The sequence below is a fragment of the Pelodiscus sinensis genome, chromosome 29, assembly GCF_049634645.1.
Source record: "Pelodiscus sinensis isolate JC-2024 chromosome 29, ASM4963464v1, whole genome shotgun sequence".
NCBI classification, from domain to species: domain Eukaryota; kingdom Metazoa; phylum Chordata; order Testudines; family Trionychidae; genus Pelodiscus; species Pelodiscus sinensis.
The window spans coordinates 13244629-13269884 of record NC_134739.1 but is presented as its reverse complement, the minus strand read 5'-3'; the positions used below and the strand labels follow the sequence as shown (position 1 = coordinate 13269884).

At 45.9% G+C, this 25256-nt stretch overlaps 1 protein-coding gene across 1 annotated transcript in view; it reads right to left on the bottom strand.

Annotated features, from left to right (window-relative positions):
- Positions 1-5667: 5667 nt before the first annotated feature.
- The window catches only part of NPEPPS (aminopeptidase puromycin sensitive), a 66059-nt gene continuing 46470 nt past the window's right edge, over positions 5668-25256 (bottom strand). Inside the window, exons 13-23 of the mRNA XM_075911445.1 lie at positions 23893-24002; positions 20073-20136; positions 19037-19176; positions 13827-13961; positions 12319-12538; positions 11621-11763; positions 10160-10216; positions 9566-9673; positions 9080-9235; positions 8924-8971; positions 5668-7045 (exon numbers count right to left, since the gene is read on the bottom strand). Of these exons, the coding sequence (XP_075767560.1) occupies positions 6893-7045; positions 8924-8971; positions 9080-9235; positions 9566-9673; positions 10160-10216; positions 11621-11763; positions 12319-12538; positions 13827-13961; positions 19037-19176; positions 20073-20136; positions 23893-24002 (1334 nt within the window). The 3' untranslated portion in view covers positions 5668-6892. The remainder of the gene's footprint in view (positions 7046-8923; positions 8972-9079; positions 9236-9565; positions 9674-10159; positions 10217-11620; positions 11764-12318; positions 12539-13826; positions 13962-19036; positions 19177-20072; positions 20137-23892; positions 24003-25256) is intronic.

The following is a 25256-nucleotide window of genomic DNA, read 5'->3' as shown; positions in this document are numbered from 1 at the left end:
CAACCCCCAGTGATCTGTTAGTAGACCCCCCCCCCTTCCCAAAGCAGAATTAGCACACCCAATTAGAGAAGCCTTCCCTCTTACTCGCTGTTCACGGAGCGCCCAAGGCCTTTCCCTCCAGCACAGGGAGAGGCGGCACTTTCGTAGCAGTCAAGGAGACCCGACCGTGGCCAGCTCCACACCGCCATGGGCTGAGCTTAGACTAGACTAGACTGAGCGTGGGTATGTCCACATGGCAAACAGTGGCAGCAAGTCCCAGAGCCCCGACCAACTGACTCCAACTCCCACTAGCAGGCAGAGTCTGGGCTCCGAGCCCCACCTCCCCTGCTGGGTTCAGACCCCGCAGGGCCTCTAACCTGCCGCTTTAGTGCCACAAACCCGCTGCTCTTCGCAGTGTAGCTGTAGCACCAAGCCCCCCTCCTCCTCCTGGGTATCTAGGCACAGACACACCTAACCCCTTGGAGGCCTCTGGCGCTTGGCATAAACCGAACCAGTGAGCAGCATATTGTCCCCCTCAGTGGCCAACTGAGTCTGCCCCTGCCTGCTTCACTCAAAAGGCCAGATCCTTTTCCACGGTGGATGCTGGCTGGTGCTGGGAACACAGACCAAGCAGCGTTGCAGCGCCAGTGCAGAATGGCCCTGAACATGGCTGTGGCTGCATGAGCTCCAGCGTGCCAAAGAGAGTGCGCTAGATTCAAACTAGCCACCATCCTGCCTTTTCCCGGCTGCCACTAGAATAGTTCAGACCGGAACAAGAAATAAAGCAGGCTAGAGACGTCTTCCCCACACGCCACAGGGGGGTTCTCTTCCTCGGGCTGAGGCAGATTTTGTTAACTAGTCTCTCAGGTTAAGTCTTATCAGGGACACTGGAACCATCTGTGTGTGTGTGTGGGAGGGGGAGAGCAGAAAGCGGCTGGACCAAACTGTTAAGCCCTGTTTACAATGGAAAGCACTTCAAGACCACTTTATGACTCAGTGGAGATACAAGACAAACAGCCCCGTAATTTAGTGATTTGGGGACAAAGTGACTGAACACTGAGGGTACGTCTAGACTACCGCGTTTTGTCGACGGAAGTTTTGTCGACAACTACTGTCGACAAAACTTCTGTCGACAAAGAGTGTCCAGACACATTGAGTTCTGTCGACAAAGCAAGCTGCTTTGTCGACAGAACTCCGTAGTCTGGACGCAACGTTACAGGCAATAACACCTTCTGTCGACAGAGTTCTGTCGACAGAAGGTGTTATGCCTCGTAAAATGAGGTATACCAGCGTCGACAAAACTGCTGGGTTCTGTCGACGTTGTCAACAGAACTCAGCGGTAGTGTAGACGCTGGTATAGTTTTGTCGACAAAAGTCCACTTTTGTCGACAAAACTAGGTAGTCTAGACACACCCTGAGAGGTTTGGCTCCTTATTGCTCAGCCATAAAGCTTTTTGAATCCCCCAAAATTCACAGGTTCACCCACTGCTCTTCACCTGGACCAGAGCTTATTTACTGCTGTCACTTAGTGATCCCTGAGAGTATGAAATAAAGAACATGTTCTTAAGTGTGGAAAAAGAAAGGACCCTGGCCAACGCCTTCAGCGCTCTCCAGATTCTGCAACCCAGACCCACTAGAGAGAATCTTCCTTTCTTTGGAATCAGAGCCGTTTTAGAGCACGGGACAAAGTCTGAACATTTTACATCCAGCTTAATTCCACCTTAGCCTGGCAGGATCATGCTTCCCCGCCACCCAATTTTGAGACCAAATATTCTCTCGTCCACTGGGGAAGAAATTTCAAGCTTCAGCAATGGCTGTAATGCAGGAAGGCCTCTGTCTTTTGAGATGAGGAAGGTAAGTGTACATATAAGAAACCTTGAGATGAGGATTTTAAGTAGCTTCCCAGAGTTGGCATTTGTGATATTAAACGGATGCGACTTGCATTGAGTCAGAACAGCTTGTGGTTTGTTAATATCCAAAAGAAGCTCAGTTCCCGGTAGGAATACCCAGTGGATGTTTCTTTTTTCCTTTACCCTAACCCAAAACAATTTGGAAGTCAGTATTATGTAAGATTTAGAGACTGGGACATGGTGAACAGCTCACTCCATAGGCCCCCTTCCAGCTTGCGTCAAAAGTCTAGAACACTTATTAAAATCACATTTAAAACTGGATGCAATCCTTTTGAAAGCAGCTGAGCTGATACCCCTAGCCACACACTGTGTGGACAATCAAACTGCCAAAGTGATCATAATTCCTGAGCTTAACCAAGACTGGCTGCACATTTGAACCAGTGTCCTAAAGGCTAAAATGAAGGATATTCTTAATCGGCATCCTCTCCCAGACAGGACCAGCTAGAAGCTAGCATCCCAAGTCTAAGCCCTGCTCACCTATCTTCAACATTAGTACATTATATCCTACCGAGAAGAAAAACCTACATGGAGTCCTTAAACAAAAAATTCAAGTCAAATGTAACCTCTACGTTGTGAAAGATTTATATAAAACTAAGGTAAGTATTTCAATATTTTAAAAATACCATGGAAAGTCTAAATCAAAATTTTCTTCTATAGCGTTCGCAGTCCAGACGGTAAGTGCTGGGTAAGTGCTGGCGGGTGAGACTGTAAAAAGGAAACTGAGTAGGTGAATTGAAACTAAGCTGTTTTCATTGGCCAAGCTGAGAAAGGCACAAGCAAACAAAGCACACAAGTGGAGAGGTTGGGGTCTGTATTTTCTAAAGGCTGCCTTGGAACGATCCAAACTGGGGTTTGTAACCTGAGCGAGGCAATTTGTTTTCAAATCGGGTTTAACTCGACTCAGTCGTGCTAGCCTTGCATGTGGAGCAATCAGCAAGTGAAACCTTCCACCCAACGTGCCCAGTTCATTTCTATGACTTGGATGTTTTGTGCTTATGGAAGCCCCACCTCCGTTTGTGCATAGCAGGAAGTGAGGGCTGTGGCAGGGGCCGCATCTGTTCCAACCCTATGCAGCCCCGTGGTTGACTGGGATTCAAATGAGCCAGTTGGCACAGCTGCCAGACAACCAAACAGGGACCTAGGAACAGCAATTCCAAGTGGGGCTGTGCCCCCCTTTCTAGCTCATGCAGGGCTCCTGCTCCTTTCAAGGGACCATCTCACCACAACCAGAAACCAACCGCAACATCCCTAGGGCTGAGGTGTGGTTTCCAGTAGGCAGAGTAACATGGGACAGGTAAGGACACAGCATCTTCAGTGTAACTCAACCCTCAGCCTGCCTGGGAAGCAAGGGCAGTACCCAAGGATGGGGAAGATGAGCCATAGATTACTCAGCCAAAGTGTCAAAGCCTTGAACTTCATACGCTGCTTCTCGCACTTGCCCTTAGCACAACCAGAAACCATAGGCCCAAACAGGCACCTAGAATATATCCAGCTTGTCAGAGGAGACCTTCAGAAAGTCCATGTTTCAGCAAGGGAGGATAACCAATTTGAGATACATTTTTCCACAAGCCACCTCAGGATGTGAGCTGGCCTAGTACCAAGGTTCCTGCGGGTTGAACAGATCTGGGAGAATTTTGCAGCAGCCAGGCCAGGGGTGGGATGGGATGGAATGGAAGCAAACTTGGAAAGCTTTTCCTGCTGCTTCCTGTGCTGCAACTCTCCTACTTCCTGCCTAGTTTAGATCTCTCTGAGGAGCTAGTGGAGTGAAACAGACTAGAAGGGGGGAAAGAACAAACGGAGAAGCCTGCATCACATTTCATGTGCTTAACTTCCCAATACAGCACAGTGGAACCCTTGTTAAACGAACGATGGGGAGGTTTCCTAGAATCATCCTTGATGTGCCGCCGTAGGCTGCTCACAGCATCACAAAAAACACCTCTCTCCTAACCTGTCAAATCCTTTTATTCATCACCCAAGTGCGATGGGGTCCTTCGGTGACTGCACCCCATCACATCAAGCTACAGATCAAACTCCACCAAGGCACCTCCATCCTGATTTACAGCAGCTGCTGTTCCTTCTGTCACAGGTCTTTTTAGACAGGTGACCAGTTTGTACCAAGTTCAGGATGATTCAATGGAAGAGGACAAAAACCAGATTTATCTTCATCCGGGATCCAACCGAGATAAGCTCTCCTGGAGGCAGAAGAGAGATCCAAGCTTTCCAGTTGTTAGTTGGCAAACTGAAGAGTGACCACAACGGTATTATTTTTGTTGTTCTACCTCAGTTAACTTGCAAATCGAATATGCTTCATTTACAAGTCAAAACCAGACGGCCTTAATTTAGCAGCTGCATCTGGTGTCAAAGAACCAAGCAGCGGCATTCTCTCTTCATGCATCACCAATCACACTGGAATGAGAACTTCACGGGTTATTTCCGCAGCATGCAAGAGGCAAAAGGGAAACCAGCGTGCTCTTCTGTAGTTACATTGGCGCTGAAGTCCTGACAGCAAGAAAAACATTGGTTTTGTCAGTAAATTACATCGCTGTGACTCAGAACACGTACGAAGCGAACCAACTGCTCCTTTGTGTCACATTTTTGACCGCACAGCCACACCAACCCTAGGGATGCTGGTGTTTTTCAGCCCATGTCAGCGTAAGAACCCACATCTGCAATAGCTATAAAGCTGCCTGCTACCTAGGCCCTGCCTGGAGGCAGTATCTTTGCTCAAGTGATCCATGTTTTGAGCCTCTGCCAGTGGCTTCAAGCCCCAGCTTTCCTGCCTATAGCTTATGCAAAAATTCTCCTCCCTGCCCCACCTTCTCACCCACATTAACCCAATTGTCTCCTTTATGGATTCCTTTGCCATGTCAGGATTCAGCTCCCAAGTTCCCGCCTTGGTTTTTAAGGCCCGTGATCACTTGTGCGGACAATCTTTATACAACTAATTTCTATTTCATTCCCCTTTCTCTGCACCTCTAGATCTCATCTCCTCCGCTGGTGTAAAAGCACCGCTGCGGCGCCTGCCACATTACATGTCTTCCCACATCTCTCCCATCCTGACTCTTCAGCTCATGCTTTGTCGAGATTTGGAATCTCTCCTCCCTTGTCTACACCCTGTAAGTTCTGTCCCTCGGCTATAGTTCTGTGTGCTGGGGATGTAGTCTGTGTGCAAGACGCTATTAAAGATTGTGACAGAGTGCTGGCTAAACCAGAGCCCTGCTACTGTAGCCTGGCTGAAGAGGCCGATGGCCACATCTGAGCAAGCCCAGGGCTGAAGGGCTATTGGAAGCAGCTGTGGGCCTCACTGGGAGAGGGCTATATAAGGCAGAGGAAGGAAGCCAGGAAAGAGGGGCAAGGAGCAGCAAGGAGCCAGGGTGTGACTGAGTGTGCTCCCAGGCAGACGGAGGAGCTGGCTGAGTTGACTGTAAATTTTGTACATAGACGGTGGTGGGAACCAACAATAAAAGCCCGGGGGACTGCACCAGAAGCATATCTGGCTGATTTGTGGACCAGAAGGTGTCCCAGACCAAAGGGCCTGAGCCACAAGAAACACTGGTCTTCTAATCTCTGTGTGGTTACCTTATCCAGCCACCCTGGCGCCTGGTCACTGTCTGTGGGAGGGACAAGAAGGCTGAGGACAAGTGCTCCTCTGGGTAGTGAAAAGCCACAACGGCCCAACAGCGTTCTGTGGAAATGTCAGCAGCTTTCCCAGGTGTGACGATGAATCTGAAGCAGCAATGCCTCTTCGGGACTTGAACAGAACACAAAAAGCAGGGCATGGATTTCACATTGACATTTTTATTAACGCCAACTGTTTTAATTTTTTTTTTTTAAACAATAGCACAAAAAATTTCAGGGAAGCAGTCTGACAGTTAGTCTGATGACCTTCTGAAATACAATTAAGCCACACCAAATATGAATTCCTGTTAAAAGAAAAACCATGGGAACTCAAACTTTCATTTATTAGACTGTGTCTTCTGATTAGTAGACCATGCTGATTTGTGAAATAAATGGTGGCACACAGTTTAGACTTTATCATCACACCAGTTATCACTAATTTAAGGCTTCTGTATCAAATTACCATCAACATCACAGCAAAGGAACTAAAAAGCGAGTGTGGCTATGGGTGTAAGGAGGCAGAACAAGCTAGATCTTTTAAACAGGTCATGGGTGCCCGCCCTTTACCAGTGGCTATGGGGAACCAGTCACACACACTATTCTATTTCCTCATACACATGCATTTTGAGGGTGCATTTAATAAGGAAAAAATATTGCATAAATTGATCTCTTATTTAATGTGGCTATGAAAGATGTTTCTTTAACAATTCCTTTATCTCTAAGAAGGACATCAGCAAATGGAACCAAGGAGAAAAACCAAAGAGCGACAGAACATTTTTCTTTTTGCCAAGAGGTGACACAGAAGGGATTGGGGGGGGAAAGGGAGGTACCTACTATCCTTGGATTTGATTGGAGGTTGCAGGAAAATAATCTCCCAAAAACCACGCAGGTGGAATTTATGCACAGACTTAGACTACTTTATACCAGCTACCTGCCTTTCATAGTGAACTGTTCCATACAACGCGCACTACAGTGTCCTGTAAGGCTGTCTCACACAGCGGTGTTAACCCATTCCTGCCCCAAGCACACCACAAAATTCCACTGGCCCACAGCTTCTGGATGTCAAAAACATACCATCTGTCAATCAGAGCGTAGGAAGGGGTGTTAAATATTTTAACCACTGACAAGGCTTGAGGAAGTTTCACAGTTTTGTTATGCTCTATTTTATTACTATCATATTTACAGACTTTTTTTTGCTGAATTGCTGATAATTTTTTTAATAGAATTTAATTCTGGAGTGTGTGCAGGAACCAGTTAACTACATTCATCGTCCAAGTCTCACTGCTCTGAGAAAAGACTCCAACTTCTTGGCATATGAATCAGCTGTGGGGTAGCTCCTCCCTCTCCTGGCGAGGCAGCAGGGCTGCAGCCGCGCATGCACACAGTCACACCATGGCTGGCGGGGCCTTGCGCTGCAGAAGATACTGCTGGATGCTCTCCGCGTCCCGATTCAGCCACGCTGCGTTTAGCAGGATATTCTCGCAGCACTGCTGGACAGTGCGCTCTGCCGAGGGGGCGGGGTGGCTGTCGAAGAAGGCCTGGATAAAACACACAAGCGACCAGGCAGGGTAAATGGCCATAGACAAGTCTTTTTTTTTTTTTAATGGTCAAATTCACCACTTGGATAGAAAGTACTTCTGCAAAAGCAACAATCATCTAGATTCTGGAGCCCTTGTTCATGCGAGAAGAGACACCGATAACAATAAGCTTAGCGGGTGAGTCAAGACCACAGGATGGGGCCCTTTCGTGTGTATAACTACAGGCACTTCAGGGCCACAGCAAAATGCCTTTTCATTGCTCTGCTCTGGCACAGGTGCTGGGGGGTGCTTACAGCACCTCTGGCTTGAAGTGGTTTGCTCCATATCCAGGGTTTACAGTTTGGTTCAATGGTTCTCAACACCCTTGCTGTACACATTGTTCCACACACACACCCAGGCTCCGGTAGGGAACATCCTTGGCATTATTTCGGCAAACTGGTTCAGACAGTGCCTTCTACCTCTGTGTCCTGATGCATACAGTGGCAGCAAACCGAGTTTTAACAAAGACAGCACCAGCATCTCGCTTATCATGGGAGGGCAGCAAACGAGAGAAATCCAAGGTGCGAATGTCACTAGGCTGCTTGGAAGATGCTAAACTAAGCCCATGGTCCTTAAAGATTATTAATGCCTTTGTTATCGGTCAGATTCATTTTTAACCTGTCGCTTTTAAGTGGGCCTCAAGAGTTAGGGACACCATTCCTACCCATCCTAGCTAACAGCCATTGATGGACCTAACCTCCATGAATCTATCTAGCTCTTTTTTGAACCCTGTTAAAGTCCTAGTCTTCACCACATCCTCTGGCAAGGAGTTCCACAGGTTGACTGTGCACTGAGTGAAGAAAAACTTCCTGTTTGTTTTAAACCTACTGTCTATTAATTTCATTTGGTGACCCCTAGTTCTTATATTCTAGGAATAAGTAAATAACTGTTCCTTATTCACTTTTTCCACACCTGTCATGATTTTATAGACCTCTATCATACCCCCCACCCTTGGTCTCCCCTTTTCCAAGCTGAAAAGTCCAAGTATTTTTAATCTCTCTTCATATGGGACCCGCTCCAAAGCCTAATCATTTTTGTTGCCCTTTTCTGAACCTGTTCCAATGCCAATATATCTTTTTTTAAGATGAGGTGACCACATCTGTATGCAGTATTCAAGATGTGGGTGTACCATGGTTTTATACAGAGGCAATAAGACACGTTCCGTCTTATTCTTTATCCCTTTTTTAATGATTCCTAACATTCTATCTGCTTTTCTGACTGCCGCTGCACACTGAGTGGATGTTTTCAGAGAACCATCCAAATGATTCCAAGAGCTCCCGAGTAGTTGTAGCTAAATTAGTCCCCAACATATTATATGTATAAATCCACATCATATAGTATGTATAGACAAACATGAAATAGATAACCACATCACAACTTCTGACATACATAGGTATTAAATCCAATTTACAAAAGGCAGAAACAGAGAGTCTACATAACGAAAGTTGTACCAGTTTACTTAACGGGATGATTTAAAACCAATTTAGCTTTTTGCACTGGGTTTAACTATATGGACACTTATTCTGGTTCAAACCAGGTTTATAGCAGTTTGCTTTGAATGGAATAGGCATCAGATTAAACTAAGACAAAGTGAGCATCTACACTGGGATTTTTACTGGTTCAACTAAATCAGTTTAAAAACCAGTTTACTTAAGCCAGTGGAACTCTCTCATTTAAGAGGTTAAGTGAGGTAGCCAAAATCACAGCCAGAGTCAACAGAAAAAATTACATTAGAATTTGACATCAGGAAGTTCTGGCTTCCCCACTCCAGTGGCTGTCCAAGAAAGCTAATCATTCCTTCGTTACGCTGGGACAAGACTCAGGCAAAATGATTCTTACCTTAACCTCCGTAGCCATTTTATCAATTGCAAATCCATCCACTGATAGCTGGAAAGGGATAAGAATAGTTATTTTCAAGCCTGGAGAAGCATTTTAATTAGAAGTGTCTAGATGTTATTAACAATATGCCCAATGTTTCCAGGCAACTGCACCCACCTTTATTAGTCTAGATATTAAGAATCCACCCTGATAGCGATTATAAAGTTCCTCCCAATTATCCTTTACAAATTTCCAGGCAGCTCTTCTCCCCTGTTTGCTGCCTCCAGCCACTCCACCGATAACTGATACGGTATCCTGGGGACGTACCTCTTCCTGCAAACAAGGAGGAAGAACTCTTCAAGCCAGCGCCCTCGGAAATAGACCCAAGGCTTTCTATATTCCCCAAGGCCCCTTTTAGAGGTTGTAGGCAGCACGGATCAGCTTCTGTTCTCCCAGCCCATGCACCTTTTGGCATTTTAAGGTAGACAGCAGAAAGTCACCCCATGAGGAAGTCTTCTGCGTTCATCACAGGATCCGGCATGACGCCCAAAAACATGGCCACAAGGCCAGTGGCTGGGGAGTCCTTTTCAAAAGCAGTTCTGACACTTCAGTGCTCTTCCCCACGAGGCAGATAAGCACCAGCCCCCGCCCCGGATAACTTACTGAAAGTGCAAAGGTCAGAACTTTTTGGATCAGTTCAGGCTGGGAGATGGCTCCAAGGACTCGCTCAATTCGGTTCTTCTCCTCCTGCATATCTGCTTGCTTGTGAAGCTTGAGGGAACAAGAATGAGCAATGACTAGGAGCAATCCTGATGTGGATTCTTGCCCCGTACAGTAATGTCCTGGAGCTGCACGGCTGGCATTCAAGCACAGGAGCTTATGAAGTGGACAAGCAGTACTACGCGGCTGTGAACATTCCCAGGGCGCTCTGCATTTCCTGCTGCCCAGCAGGGCACACGGCCAACTGGTAATCTGCGCTGGGCTACTCACCACTTCGGTCCCACCGGGCCAAGCAGGCACTGCTCCTCTGAGCAATGAGACACTACTTTGTGAAAAGAGCAGCAGCCCACTAGATGGCACCTGCACCCTACACGTCACGTAACCGCACCGTGGCACTCATCTCCCCATGCAGATGGGGAGCGACCCTAGCGTCACACAAGCTGATAACAGATCAGCCCATGAGGGACATTTACTTCCTGGCTGTATAAACGGACAGCTCTTGAGCTAACAGAAATATAAGGCCATAAGAACACTCACCTTGAGCATAGTGTCTAAAGTAACACCATCCCCATGCTTCAGAACTGTTACGTACACCTAAGGGAAATCACAAAGAAGAAAGGGTCTTTGACCAAGCAGGCGAAGATGGCAATATGGATGAATGGGTTACAGGTGAGACACTGCAAAAGCGGCGAGGAGTCCTGTGGCACCTTATAGACTAACTGAAGTGTAGGAGCATAAGCTTTCGTGGGCAAAGACCCCCTTGCATCTGATGAAGTGGGTCTTTGCCCACGAAAGCTTATGCTCCTACACTTCAGTTAGTCTATAAGGTGCCACAGGACTCCTCGCCGCTTTTGCAGATTCAGACTAATACGGCTACCCCTCTGATAGGTGAGACACTGTACACAAGGATACCCACAGGCATAGCATAAAGATGATCTGCAGTAATACATTTCTCTCATCACCTGTCTGGGACCAGATCTTGGAGACATTTACTAGCCCTGACAGCATCTGTACTGGACCAGTCCCCGTAAGTCACAAGACCTTTAAAGATGTGTCTTGCTCCTTGCCCTCCTTCACACCAGGCATGGATTTCGGCAGTTGACACCTCAGAGCTAGAAATCAAATTCTTCAGATAAGTGATTTCCAATGGCCTAAGACCCAAATCATTCCCAGGTTCCGGTAATTCACAAAATATCTGATCTTAAAACTATAACCAATCCTTTCATCTAATCAGTGCTATTTGGTATTGGCCCAATACTGACTGAATGAAACCAGTCCCTGATCTCAGACCAATGGGATTTTCAAACCGATCTGGTGATAGAAATCATTAGAATGTGTCACACTTTCCTTAGACATGCTAAACAGAATAATAGTAAAAGGGTAAACCTTTTATTGAACTACATTAACTCAATATAATGTATTGTGTATATATCTGGGGACAAATATATACACAAAAATGAATGGTGTTTAAGGTCAGATGGGATCTTTTCATTATCTGGTCTCACTTCCTAAATATCACAGGTCACTGAATTTTAACCAAATACTCCAGTTGTGAACCCAATTATTTCAGTTAAAGCATGTTAGTCCTCATGAGACAATACCTATAAGCATTCAGTCAGTCAGCTGCCTGGAAAAAGCCAGCAACCAAAGGATTAACCTGTGAATTACTGAGTCAAGTCAGCCACAATTCAACAGAGGGCACAGCAGAAATGCATTTACCAAGCAACCGTAAGACTGTGGCACGGATTTCTGACACTTGCCGAAGGAGATGAGGATCAGCTCACTAACAAGTCCCAAAGCAATGAGGAAAATGGCAAACGTTATCAACAAAAGGCAAGATCTGCTCTGTACAAATCTAATACAGGGATAAAAACCTAGGCAGGCAGTGCTGCAGGAAGGGACTACTCTGGTCACTAAATAAACCCGTCTGGCACAGAACAAGAGGCAGAGTGAAAATGGGATCGGCTCCATTAGGAAGTAGCGTTCACAGTAACCTACAGGACTTCTCAGGTCCGCTGACAGGATGTGCTTTCCTTCCACATGGTCCTTAAACCGACGTCGAGCTTCCTCTAATGTTGCCTTATGCCCAGCTTTTCCTAGTTTTCCCAAAACCAGGCCCCTCAGAAGTGCATCCAGATGACCTGATGAACGAGGGTAGGAGAGAGAGAAAAATTAATCTGGAACAATATTTAAGCAGCTCCATTCACGACCTACAGCCATTAGGACAGGCTATAAAATGCACAACCATTTCCTCTCCTATATCCTTGTAAGCCGTGGGAAAAAACTACCCCTGTTCCACTCCCTTGGCTCTGCTGGAGACTGCATTGATTTCTGAGCAAAGGCTCATGAGAAGAGGAATTTGCAGGCTAGACACACAGTTAGATCTGCAATCTGGCCTAACGTTAGGTGTAATGTCTATTTCAGCCTCTCTCCAGCATGGCTCAGACTGTAGTGCATGCATAAGGTTGGTCATCAGCCTTGCAATTTAGGAGAAGAGACCTCTTGAGGTGCAGAGAAACATACGGAGGTGGATTTTGCCATGTCATCTGGTTTTCAGTGCAGCAGGAGAACACGAGGAACACTTTTCTCAACCCACCCGCAGCAATGCCCCACGCATCCAGAGTTTTTAACTTATTCACCACATAACAATATTTCAAAACCACTATTCAATTCCATAGCATAAAAAAATCTCCTACCCTCTCCAGGTTTGGGGTCCCATCCCAGCCTCTCCCCTATGGGTGAAAAGACATCTTTCACAAACACCTGGATTTCCTCATAGAAGTCTGTGTGGGACAAGAGAGTTGAGAGAATCCCCAGGTTACAGCTCAGGTCGCTCCACACAGTATAATTGGGCTCATTCACAAAAGCCTCCATGACTTTTAGAACCTCTACAGTGCTAATGATTCCAGCTCGGGCCTGGGAGAGGAAAAGAGACAGATTAATCTCATCTCCAAACAGAACAGAAACATTCAATAGTTCACCACATCGTTATTTAACATTCTTTCCTCTTCATAGTCTACGGGATCCTAAACGTGAGCAGCATTTGTGCATGGAGAGAGATGGTACCAAGATGGTTCTATTGAGCGTCTCACCTGACTTATTAACAATACACAGCACCCAAAGTGCATTTGATCTGCAGAAAAAGCACTTTATGAAAAGGAAGGCTAAGGGGAAAACTGAGGCACAGAGCATAAACAACCTTCCCAAAGTCACAAAAAGTCACAGTGTTAAGGCTGAGAGCAGAACTCCCTCAGACATTCCTTACTCACAGTCAGGATCTGTGTCCACTGAAACCTCACTGTGGATTAAACATCTACATTTTACTTGTTACCATGTTTGCTGTTTACTTTTTGCCCTTCATTCAGCTGGGACAATGGGGAAGCTAGGGAAGTCAATTTCATTCCCCAGTTCTCGTGTGCTAGCACAAACCTGTTTCCAGCGCTATGAGAAAAGAATTAAATCACCGTTTTGTTTGGTTTTGTTTTTTCAAGTGTCATGAAAATATTTGTGTTCCTAGTAGTTTACAATACTGAACCTGCAGCCAAAACTACTTGACAGTGTCCCCTTAAAAACCTTAACGGCTAAATGGTGGCATACTTTACACACAAAAGGCTAAGACTACTTCTAAAAGTTGCAGGAAGTCAGTGTGATCTCAACACTGTTTAAATTCCTCAACTGATTGCTGATTGGCCATATAATCAACCATGACACCAGTTGCGGGAGCTAACTTCTCCAAGAGCCCACCTCATGGTACATTTGTATCTTTGAAAGGTGATATTCAAAGCTGGTACATCTTGCTTTAATGCAAATTTGTGCTTTAAAACTGAATCCAACACCACTTCAGGAAAAGAGGACCTCAACCAGCCAGTTTTAGAAAAAGAAAAAGGGGTCACGGTTTCACAGGGAACATTCAAATCGTATGCAGTTTCAAAAATAAGTGTATAATCTGTGGGGCATAAAATGGATTCTGTCCCCAAAAGCAAAACAGCCCCGTGGGAAACGGCCAAAAAAAAGTTACAGGCTCAAATTTGTGCCATAGGGTTTAAATCTACAGCACAAGTGCAAACTTGCAAAGCTCATTAATAACCTCTGTATGCAGTAATCCCAAAGGTGCTTTGACTCAGATACTGATAGCTGCAGTAACTGTGGTTCTCATTTATCATCGGCAAAGCAGACACCACAGGGCAGAAAGAGCATTGCTCACCAGAGAGAAGAGATCATTCTGCAGTCCAAGTCTGTCCACAGGGGGTAGGGAGAGGTCGTGGATCCCAGGTATTAAATTCTCCAGCATGTCAGGGCTGTACTGAGTACGGTAAAACCCTACTGTTCCCAGGTTTAACTGAAATACACCAACACAAAACCAACATTACTAACACAGAACAAATAAACAAGCTGTTGTCTAACTCAGGCTGTGTCTACACTGGGGAGGTCTGGCAACAAAAGTGCTGTCGACATGCTAGACCATTTTTTCGGCCTCCCATTGTCGACATTTCATGGCCATATTGCTAGCATCCTATCGACAGAGAGCAAAACAAGGGGGGAAGCATTCCACAGTGCGGTGCTGTGAGAAGGCAGAGCTGATCCCTGCGCTGCTTGGGATTCCCTCCGCATTCTACCACAGCACTCTCAGCTGTTGGAGCAGCATCATGAGTAGCTCTGGGAGCTCTCTGTGCTGAGGAATGTCCAAGCAGCATGGCTGTCTCTCCAGCCCTCCTCCTGCAGCAGCAGCCTGCCCGCCGCTGGGTTCCTAGCCGGGCAGAACAGGAGCATCCCAGTGATTTGCTCTTTGTTTGTTCCCCAAAGGGAGCAGCTCACTCTGCTGCCAAACACTTCCCCGAGCTTTGAAAGGGGAGGGGCACAGGCCTGCAGGTTAGGAGAGATTACAAAACACTGTGCACAGCCATCATGGCTGGACACAGGGGGATGCCAGTTCTCTCAACCAAACAAATGGCAGAGTCCACCCTGGCTCTTTGTCGACGATGAAGGGAGGGGAAAGACAAACGTCTCTCGCAGGGCTGGAAGCTTTTGTGTCACCAAAATGATTTTTTGTTCCCAAGAAAGTTGCATTGTAGTGTAAACACTCACTGTTTTGTTGCAAAAAGGCAGTTTTTGGTAACCAAATGTGCCAGTGTAGACAAAGCCTCAATTTTCTAATGGCCCATGTCTATATATGGAGCAAAATCAGTCACCCAGTCCTTTAAAAATCGTAACTATTTTGCACAGCACAGGGAAAAATAAATTAAGAGGTATAAGCAAGGGAGGAGAAAGCTGAAATAAGGTGAGTTGAAACACGCTTATCCAGAATGGCAGAAGCTGTGCAGGTAAATGTTCTTGCACCATCAGTGGTTAGTTTAACATAGGGAAGAAAGACAGAGGCTAGCATTTAAACTAGAAAGCATAGAGCAGCAGTGTGCAACCTGTGGGTCGTGACCCCCTTGGGGTCACAGCGCTTGGATCCGGCCAGTTGCTTTTCCTGGCTTCTCAGTTCGGCGTCTGACGTACACGCGGCAGGGGGAGTGGCAGGAGAGTGGCTGTGACCCGACAATTAAAGGGGCCACTTCTTTTTTTTTCCCCCCTCCACCAAATTCAGCGGCCCCTGTGGGGGTCGCGAATTAAAAAAGGGTGTGCACTACCGGTATAGAGAAAAAAGCTCCACGAGACTGACTGAATCAACTCCATGGAGAGTTATAATAAGGAGGGCAAATGTGAACGGAGGTCTAAAGTGAGCAAAATGGAGCTGTCTGAGGATGACAAACATGCATCTCTACATGTCTGAAAGCAGACTGCAGCATAGAGACACATCTAAGTATAGAGGGAGAACAAAAACGCTGTATCTACAGTCACTCCATAGCCAGCTCAATTGAGTTCTGATATTGGCAATGCCCATGCAACATTCAGAAACCATCCAAATCCAGTCTGCAGAGCTCTTCTTACTTCCTCTAGAAAATCAAGTCCATTCCTCTGTCCTGTGTGAAAGTGCTTTGTGGTAAATAAGCTTAAACTGCAGGTCAGCTGAAATAACAGTACATTTCCATGACCCATGCTGGGCATTCAAACATCTAGGCTGGTTTAACTGGGTTAAGACGTACAGAAGCACAGCCAAGCTTCAAAACAAGCAGCCGATCAGCATGGAGGGAAGTTCAAACCTCTGCTGGTCAACTGCTTCCGTCAGCAGGCTGATTGAACAAAGGATAGTGCTCCACTCTCAGAAGGGTGAGGAACTGACATTTCTGATCTTTCATCTGTCCTCCCATTCTCATCCGGCACATGGGAGGGTTAACCGTGGTGGATCCCACACAGGACTAGGAATGTAAGCGACTAGTCGACTACCCGATAAGCATATGCTTATCAGGTAGTTGAGTCAATACTCGAGTAGTCACTCCCCCCCCACCCTTGCTGCTTCTGTATCAGAGGCAGCAAGGGGGGGAGAGGGGAAGAGCTGGAGCTGACTTAAAAAGCTGGTTCCCCCCAGCACCATCTCACAGGACAGGTGGCAGGGGAGGCAGAGATGCAGCGGGTCAACATCCAGAGAGCCAGATTTGTTGGGAGGAGAGGGTTTGGCAATGTCCACAAATAGTTTTGGGGCCGTATGAAAGGAGCTAGCCCCATGGAGGTAGAATGCTTGGCACGGCAGATGCTGAGGGAGCGCAGGACCCTGTCTGCATGGGAAACTTGTGGTGTGGGGCAGAAAACACAAAGATGGACGCACTGAATTAGGTGGTGGAGAAGTTACATGCAGTGGAGAATATGAGGCGGTCCAGGAATCACAAAAGGGATGGTCAGAGCTGGGCTACAAGAATTTTGGTCCCGTCAGATCTTATGTAACACTTGTGGGAGAAGGGAAATGGGGAAGGCGTAGTGGAGGTCGCCTGTCTATGAAGGAGAAGAGCTTCACTTGAGAGTCCACCCCCATGGCCCCGTGCAGCAACAAAGGGGCAGCTTTCCGCTTTTGTGAGTGGCAAAGAGACCCCACCATAGGATGCCCCATTTGTGGCACCTGAATGTGGCATCATGTAGGGATGTGACATGATCCAGCCTGCCACAGGCAGGAGCTGCTCCAACTCAGCTGGAACAGTTGGCAGCAAGCCCAGCCGAGCATGCCTCCAGCTCGGCTGCAGCAGCCCCTGTTGGCAGCGGACCCAGCCCAGGTGTGCCATAGGCAGTAGCAGCTGGGGCAGTCCCTGTCCGCAGGAGGGGGGCCACTCTAGCCCAGCCAGGCTTCCCCCTCCCACTTTAACTGATTAACCAGTTAAACATTATGTACCAATCAAACGGGATTTCACATCCCTAGCGTCATGGAACTCCCACTCATAAGCAAGATAGGTACTTCTGAGCATGCCAGCTGGGGAATTTGGAGTGCCTGGGAGGTATGTGGTTTGGAGCGTCGCATGGTGATTGATGCAGCAATTCCAAAGGTGGATGGACGCAGCACAGAAGGTGTAAGTGTTGCTGGGGCTGGCTTGCTGACGCACACGATTGCTGGGGAAGAACTGAATGTGCTGAGACCAGAGGAGAAGAAACGATGTCTGGCATGCGAAAGGGACTGCCCTCAGTTCCAGCACGTTTATGTGCATTCTGACCTCCTGTGGCATCCAAGCCTCCCACACCTGTGTGATGCTCTGATCAATGGCTCTGAACTTTTCCAGACGACTGTACCAATTTCAGGAGTCTGACTTGTCTTGAAGACCCGCAAATTTCACCTCACTTAAAATATACTTGCTTACAAAATACAAAAGTGTCCCAGCGCACTATTCCTGACAAAATGCTTGCTCCCTCATCATCGTGTAATTATAAAATAAATGAACTGGAATATAAATATTGCACTTACCTTTCAGTGCCCAGAATACAGAGCAGTATAAACAAGTCACTGTGTGTATGAACTGTTAGTTTGTACTGATTTTGCTAGTGCTTTTCATGTAGCCCATTGCACAACTAGGCAAATGTCCAGATGAGTTGATGCACTCCCTGGAAAACGCCTGCATACCCACAAGGGTACACGTACCCGTGGTTGAAAACTGCTGGTCTAGATGGGATCCTCAACCCTACTGGGAGGCATCTGGTGGCCTGCAGGCTGGGAAGGGGTCCTGGCCATGACCCTGGGAGGACTGGTCCATCATGTGAGGGAAGCCATAGCCCTCTGGGATTCTGGCCTCCAAATGAACCTCCTTGGGTCTGTAGATGGAGAGGAGCCACAGCTGCAGGCAAGCACATGCAGACATGCGTGCAGAATGACAGAGGTACGATATGTCCAAGGAGAAAGAGAGAACAGCAGCCCATGGCACTTGTGATGCAGGTCTGCAATTATGGCTGCTAGAGCAGCAAAGCAGTCCACTGGGAGAAAGACAACTGCCACGATAAGAGCTGAACTTTGCCCCAGTAAATCATCCGTGCAGGTACGAGCACCATCTTGTCCTCATTGATGCAGCCAGCTAGAGACATTGGGAGACCGTGAAGGGCGAGAATGGCGCAGATTGTTCTGGTCAGGAAGCACGACAAGGAGCCAGTCGTCTTGACCGGAAATATCGAGTAGCCGAGGTGGTGTAGTTGTGCTGCTAGGATGGTAAAGACTTGCATGGAGACTCACAGAGCTGTAGCTATGCCAGAAGGAAGGACTCAGAACTGGCAGTGATGGTGTCCTACCTGGAGATGGAGACGTGGATGTAGGGGTCCACATCAAGAGCCGTGAACAGAGTTACCACATGGTATTTGGATTTTCTAATTAAGCTATTTGGTAGACAAAGGTCGAGAATGGGAGGAGACCCATTTGATATGGAATCAGTGAGACTAGCCCATAATGATATTTCATTGAGTCACCTTTCACAATCCTGCTCCACCTTAAGAATGACTGTAACCTACATATCCACATGGCAGCGATCCAACCAAGGGTCTGTCACAGTTTTGAAATTCAGATTCCAATACAGACACTAATACCTACAGAAGACCTTAACACTGAATTTTTCACTTGCAGATCTCTATCGGCCTGGTAATAGCCAGTAACAACTCTCCACACTCCTGAACAATGAAGTGGGACTATTTTTGCCCAGGACTGGCTTTAGCTAAGCTGTGGTTGCCATGGGGATGCACAAAAAGCCACCAGAGTTCAATTCAAAGCTGCCTGGGTTTAATGGCAACACTCAGCTTTTCCAGGCTCGGATTCCTAAATGGTTGGACTTTATATTGTCTAGAACGCTCCGGGAAGCAAACCCGAGGGGAAAACAGACCACTATGCCAGCTCTAGCAGAGCTGAGCCAATGCAAGGTAATGGCACTGACAAGACACCCCCCCCCCCCCCCCAGAAGCTTGCGACTCAAAGAGCAGGAAAGGCAAATGAACGGCTGGAATGAAGCATAATGGAAAATCTCAGGAAGGCTGAATGTAAGTCTCTCGCGAATGTTCCCCACTACACAAACTCACCTTCACCCACTGGTCTGGCTTCACATCTTTTAAAACCACTGTTAGCTCTGGCTTGTCCATCAGCACTTGCATTTTGGCACAGCTGGGGTCATCGCTTGTACAAATACTGATGGGGACCATCCACAGAGGCCAGTCCTCCCCTAAACGAGGGAAAGGAAAAAACGAAGGCTGAGAGGAGAAGGTGTGTACACACCACTCGACAGAGGGTCAGCCTGATGTTCTAGCAGGTTTCAGCAGCCAATTCAACACAAGCATTTAAGTCAGCTTATTCTGTCAGGAAAATGGCCAAGGTGCCTTTTAGATTATAATGACAACAGACATCCACATCTCATGTGGGAAATAACACGTTTTAATTTCTGAACATGCAATAGCTAACCAGCATTTGTATCTGCTTAAATTATAAACCAGACGCTTGTGCTTTCTTTTAGCCGTGGAGAAGTTACTCAGTTACTGAGGCCCCTGAGAAGAGCTCTTTAAGGTGACAGTCAAGGCCCTAGATCGGATATTGACCAAAGATTTAAACATCCGAATATGATCAAATAAAAGCATTTTACCAGTGAAAGTCTCTCCCCCATACATGTGATTATGACATGCAGATTCAGAATACGTCTACACTGCGGAGGAAAACACCAGAGCCGGCTCAGGGAGCTCGGGGTGTGGGGCTAAATACAGCTGTGGAGACACTTGGGCTCCGAGCCCATTCCTGTCCCAAGTTTCAGAGCCAGGGCTGAAGCCCAAGCCCGAACATCTACACTGCTATTTTGAACCCCACCCCCTACAAGGCAAAGTCAATGCATCCAGGCTCTGTGACTCAGCTCCGTGGCTTTTCTGTGCAGTGTAGACACATGCTAAAAATGTACGAGCATCCAGGGCGTAGCTTAACTTGGAGTTTTAACAAGTATTTAAAAAAGATCTAAATCCTAAAAGGGCACCTGCCTGTGCAATCAGACAGTGCAAGAGTTGAGTTTCACGGAAGTGCTGGCGTGGCATACAATATGATGCACGGCTCGACTCCTGCTATTAGCCTTCATCTTACCGCTATATGGTCCACTTGCACAGAACTTCTTCTGGACCAACTTCAGAACTTTTTCCTCTTCTTGCTACAATGGAAAACAAACACCATAGTAGTATCTACCGAATTCAGGAACGTCCATGATGGCAGAACATTCCCATGAAAACAGAATAAATGGAAAATGTTTTTGCCAGTTCCGCTGCCACCACTGCTCAATCCCTTGGGGCAGAGGGTTTTTTTTTCTCTAGCAACACACCTAGAAATGGATACTAGGGTACCATTCAGTAGATTCAGAACAGAATCCCAGCATATTTAAACATCCACGGAGTTTAAGATCAGAAGGAACTACTAGGTCATCTAAATCTGACCTTCTGCACACAGTAATCCGTATATTAAGCACAATAACTTGTGTGTGGCTAATGCAAATCATCTAAAAATTCACCCAGATCAAGACATCAAGTGATTGAGAACCTGCAACTTCCCCTTCGGTAGTTTGTTGCAAAGGTTAATACCATGCAGTATTCCTGTATCTGTCTCCCCAGTGCTGTACAGAGCTAAAATCACCTCCCTACCCCTAACTCACTACTTCGCTGTTTACCCAAGGGTTGTGTTAGCTCTTTTTGCCACAGCATCACACTGGGACATCACACTGAGTAGCTTGTTCATTATGACTTCTAATTTACAGCCCCCTATTGCATAGCTAGGACTTGCATTCCTTGTCCCTCGAAGTACCATTCTGCATTTGACTATATGAAAATGCATACAGATGGGAACATGCTCAGCTTACCAAGCCACCCCTCGGCATTACTGCTCTGTTGTCCTTAGTTATCATTCTGCTAATTTTAGCATTAGCCGCACATTTTACCAGCAGTGATTTTACATTTACTGCTGGAGCAATGATGAAAACATTGAATGCTGGGCCTAGTGCTGACCCCTGCAGAACCTCACTAGAAACACCTCTGATTTGACTATTAATCCCCAACATGATGGAGATTTCAGCTCCACTGTCGAGAATAGCTTCCAGTTGTTCCTCATCTGTTGTCCCCAGCCTGCCCCATACCCGCAGGCACAGAGAACTAGAATCAAAGCAGCTGAAATTCAAAAATGTCCACAATCTCCACAAATACTGGAACCCCAATGGGAGTACAACAGGGTCATTCTTCACCGGCTCACCTCTTCCAAGACTGAGAAACTGTAACCATGGTGGTTAAGCACCTTTAGTGCAGAAAAGCATTTTTAGTCTATGCTTTTATAGAAACCAATACATTTAAACAGGCACAACAATCGGTGATAGGAAGCAGCCCATATATTTTAATCCCCGATATAGGAGGATTCTGTAAGGCTACTCAAATGTTAAAACAAGACACAAAAGGAAAAAACAGGCAAAGAAAAAAAATGTTCATTTGAGGAAACTCGGACGCAAGAGAATCCTAACTACAGCAGTGGTGATAACTGCCAACTCTGAAAAGTGAAACAGGTATTTGGGCCTGGACGGGCTAATCTGAAGAGAACAGAATAGTCATTTTCCTGCTTGTAATTAACAAGAGTAAGAACGCTCAGATCCATGCAAGACTGCCTGTTACAACAGTGCTGGGATAAGATCAAAGGCTTTGGAGGAAACCCTTCTTTTTATTAGGTCATAAGCATTTACATGCAATGAACTTTACAGGTGAGCTCCTAGAAGACAGGCAATACAAACACAAGCACTAGCAGCAGACACAGTCTAAAGGGGGCTTCCAAGGGTTTGACAAATTGATTGTATAGCACATATCTTGGAGATTAAATGCTCACAAAAAACACGGTCAGAAATACAATCAAAGCTTCTTCAATTAAAGCAGGAAATGGCCCATCAGCATAGCTACCAGAGCAATAACTTCTCTACTAAAGTTTGGGCACATTAGCTACACAGTGCTGGTTTTCAAAGCCTGCCTATATCAGGCAGCTTTTTCAGGTAGCACTTCTTCTAAGCTAATGCATGCCACCTGTAAGATTTTAGGGATCCTCATTCAGCACCAAGATGACCAGATAGGTTTAATTATTCAGCCTTTATTTTTCTTTGAAAGTTGCCTTGCCACTTTTGTGCAGAGTGGAGATCTGGGTGCAAGTTTGTGCAAAGCATGAAAAAAGCAGCCTGGGATGATTGTCAATGATGTAAAGTGTGACAGAGTGGCTACACAAAGCACTTCTCCCATAATTTCTCTATTTTAAAGTGTCAAACCAAAGTAAAATCTACCCATTTCCACTTAAATGTGATTCTAAACCTGAAATACTGGAAAAGGAAAGTCCCAGTGATCAAGGAGAGGAAGTGACAGAAGCACCCGTAGTGCTCGTTCCTCAGGATGTTATGATCCATTACTCCCCACAGAACTTGAACAAGTTAGCTACATGTTTGCAATACAACATGGCACCAAGAAAAGCAAAAAGAACTTTGATCTACATTAGCAGAGGCATTGATACAATCATGAATGGTCTGGAGAAAATGAAAAGGGAAGTGACATTTACTTCTTCACATAACTCAAGAATTTAGAATGGGGAGAGGGAGAATCACATGATGAAATTAATAGGCAGCAGCTTATTTAAATCAAAAGAAAATTCTTCACACAATCCTCAGTCAATCTGTGGAACTCACTGCCAGGGGATGCTGTGAAGGCCAAAAGAATAACTGGGTTCAAAAATAATTTGTTAATTTCCTGGAGGATAGATCCGTCAGTGGCTATTACTCAATATGGTTAAGGGCACATACAGGCCATGCTCTGGGTGTCCTTAAATCTCCCGCTGCCCAAAGATGGGACTGAACAAAGGGAGCAGATCACTCGAACTTGCTCTGTTTTGTTCATTTCCTCTGAAGCACCTGGCATTGGCCACTGTCAGAAGACAGGATGCTGGGCTAGATGGACCTGACCCAGTGTGGCTGTTCTTATGCTCATGACATCACAGAAGATAGTGGCCTATAAAGTGCTCATGAGACTAGGATTTGTATTAAAATCTTCTGGTGTGAGGCACTTATGACTTAAGAAAAAAGGGAAAATTAGTGGTAACAGTAACTTTTAGGCCTAGGAAAACCATCCAATCAAGTATTGGAAAGACACTGTATAGGGTGGTATGAACTAAACTGAAGGGGTGACATTAAAAGGGGAACACTTACTGAGAGGGAGATTATTAAACTGGAGAACAGTTTCCAAGAAAAGTGGCAGAAGCCCCTCAACTGAAAATACTTTGTCAGACTCATTGTAAGTTACGAATAACGTATGGAAATGCTTTCCAAACCGTGTGGTGCTTCTAACGTGCATGATGCACTTGCTCACAGGCTATTTTGCCATATACTTTTCTGCCCCATTATAACATTCTTAATGTATACTGGAGTGAAGTGAGTCACCCAGGTGTCCTCTCCCCCATACCTAATGCACACTCCAACAAAAAGGATACTTAATGTCTAAGCTCCAAGCACACTAACTGGATGCGCATCAGGGGAATGAACTCCCTACCACTATGAACGGCATTCCCCACGGAAAGTGACAGAAACCCCTCTGCTTAAGACTCTCTGCCCAATCTAATTACAAGTTGGGAAGAATACACAATACCTCTCCCCCAAACTGCATGATAGAGTGTAACTTTATGTTCTACCTAAAAACATTCGCCCTCCCTTCAAAAGCAGGTTTTGTCTCTGAACAAAAACAAGTCACTGCACTGCCTCCTGATCAGGAGAGTCCTGAAACGAACGGATACTATTAACAGTGATCCTGGACACTTAAGGTAACGATGTGCTTGGAATGCAAAGGAATATTTAATGTAACTGGAATTTCAAAATCTGTAATTGTTTTCTGTTTTTATCATCACAATTTACCTGCTCAGCTTCCACATAAATGAGCGGGAATCCCATTTGTTTGGTCCATGTATTCATTACAGCAGCAATAGGTTTACCACTGGCTTTCTCCAGACTCTCCCAAAGGTCCTCTGTAGAAAAACAAAAAAAACATCAGTCTATGAGTTCCCAAATCTCCCCCCCTCCCCCCAAAATGTAAATCTAAACATACATTAAATGCTGACAAGGCCACTACAAAACATCAGGAATCTAATTTGTTTCATTGTGTTTATTATTGTCACAAATACACCTAATCAGAAGCTAAAGATGCCTCTCCCAGGTGTTTTATGCTCCATTTTTGTAAAGTTACACGGTAACAGAAATGATTCAGTGAGGATAAGCAGCAGTTTAAACCTCCCCTAGGAAACGTCAACCCCTTCATTAGGATTCCAAAGACTACCATTTATAATGCATTGTTAGCAAAATGATTGGAGTAAATAACAAAACCCTCCACATTTTAAAAATAACTGTTCTCTTTCTCAACATACTTTCACATGTGCCCAGGAGCACTGGTGAACATCTGGATCACTTATATCCGTGGTTCCCAGCCTGAGGTCAATGGTGGGGAACCAATGCAGGGGGGCCATGGAAAGTTTAAAAGAAAGGATCTCTTTTCTCCCCCCTCCCCTTTACTTTTCTTTTCCTTTTTTCTTCCCCCAGGAAAAAGGGGTCTATGAAATTTTAATAGACTGAAAAGGGGCCATAAGCTCGAAAAGGTTGGGAAGCACTGACTTCTACCCAACTGACAAAGCACCCCTTATTTCAGTTCAGCATTTTAACTTTGATACACAGCAAATCGCTATGTGAAATAAGTGCCAACATACACTGGACACAACCTCATTTGATCAGTTTAATCCCACATGTGATCAGTTCTGCAAACGGAAACTTGCAGAAGCCTTAATGTCCAATTATCAACTTACTCTGAAAAACCAACAGCTCGTTAGAAAAAGCCGCAAGGGCAAAAATTCTGAATCAGGCACAGGTAGCTTTACTGGGATAAATGCAGCTCCTTCAGCTCATCGTGCCAATGTACTCCAGTGGTTAGAGAAACAGATTGGGAGAAAGCCAAGAATATATTGGGTTCTAATCCCAGCTGAGCTACTGACTCCTTACATGACCTCAAGTGCAAGTCTACAGGCTTCCTTGCATCCCAGTCAAGTCAGCAGGGAAACTGGGTATTTTAAAACCCAAGATACCACTGGAAATTAAATTCTCCAGAGCTCAGCTTTCTTGGATAAAGCAGAATCATAGGACTGGAAGGGACCCTCAGAGGTAATCAAGTCCACTTACCAGTACTCACAGCAGGACCAAGCACTATCTGGACCATCCCTGACAGGTACATGTCT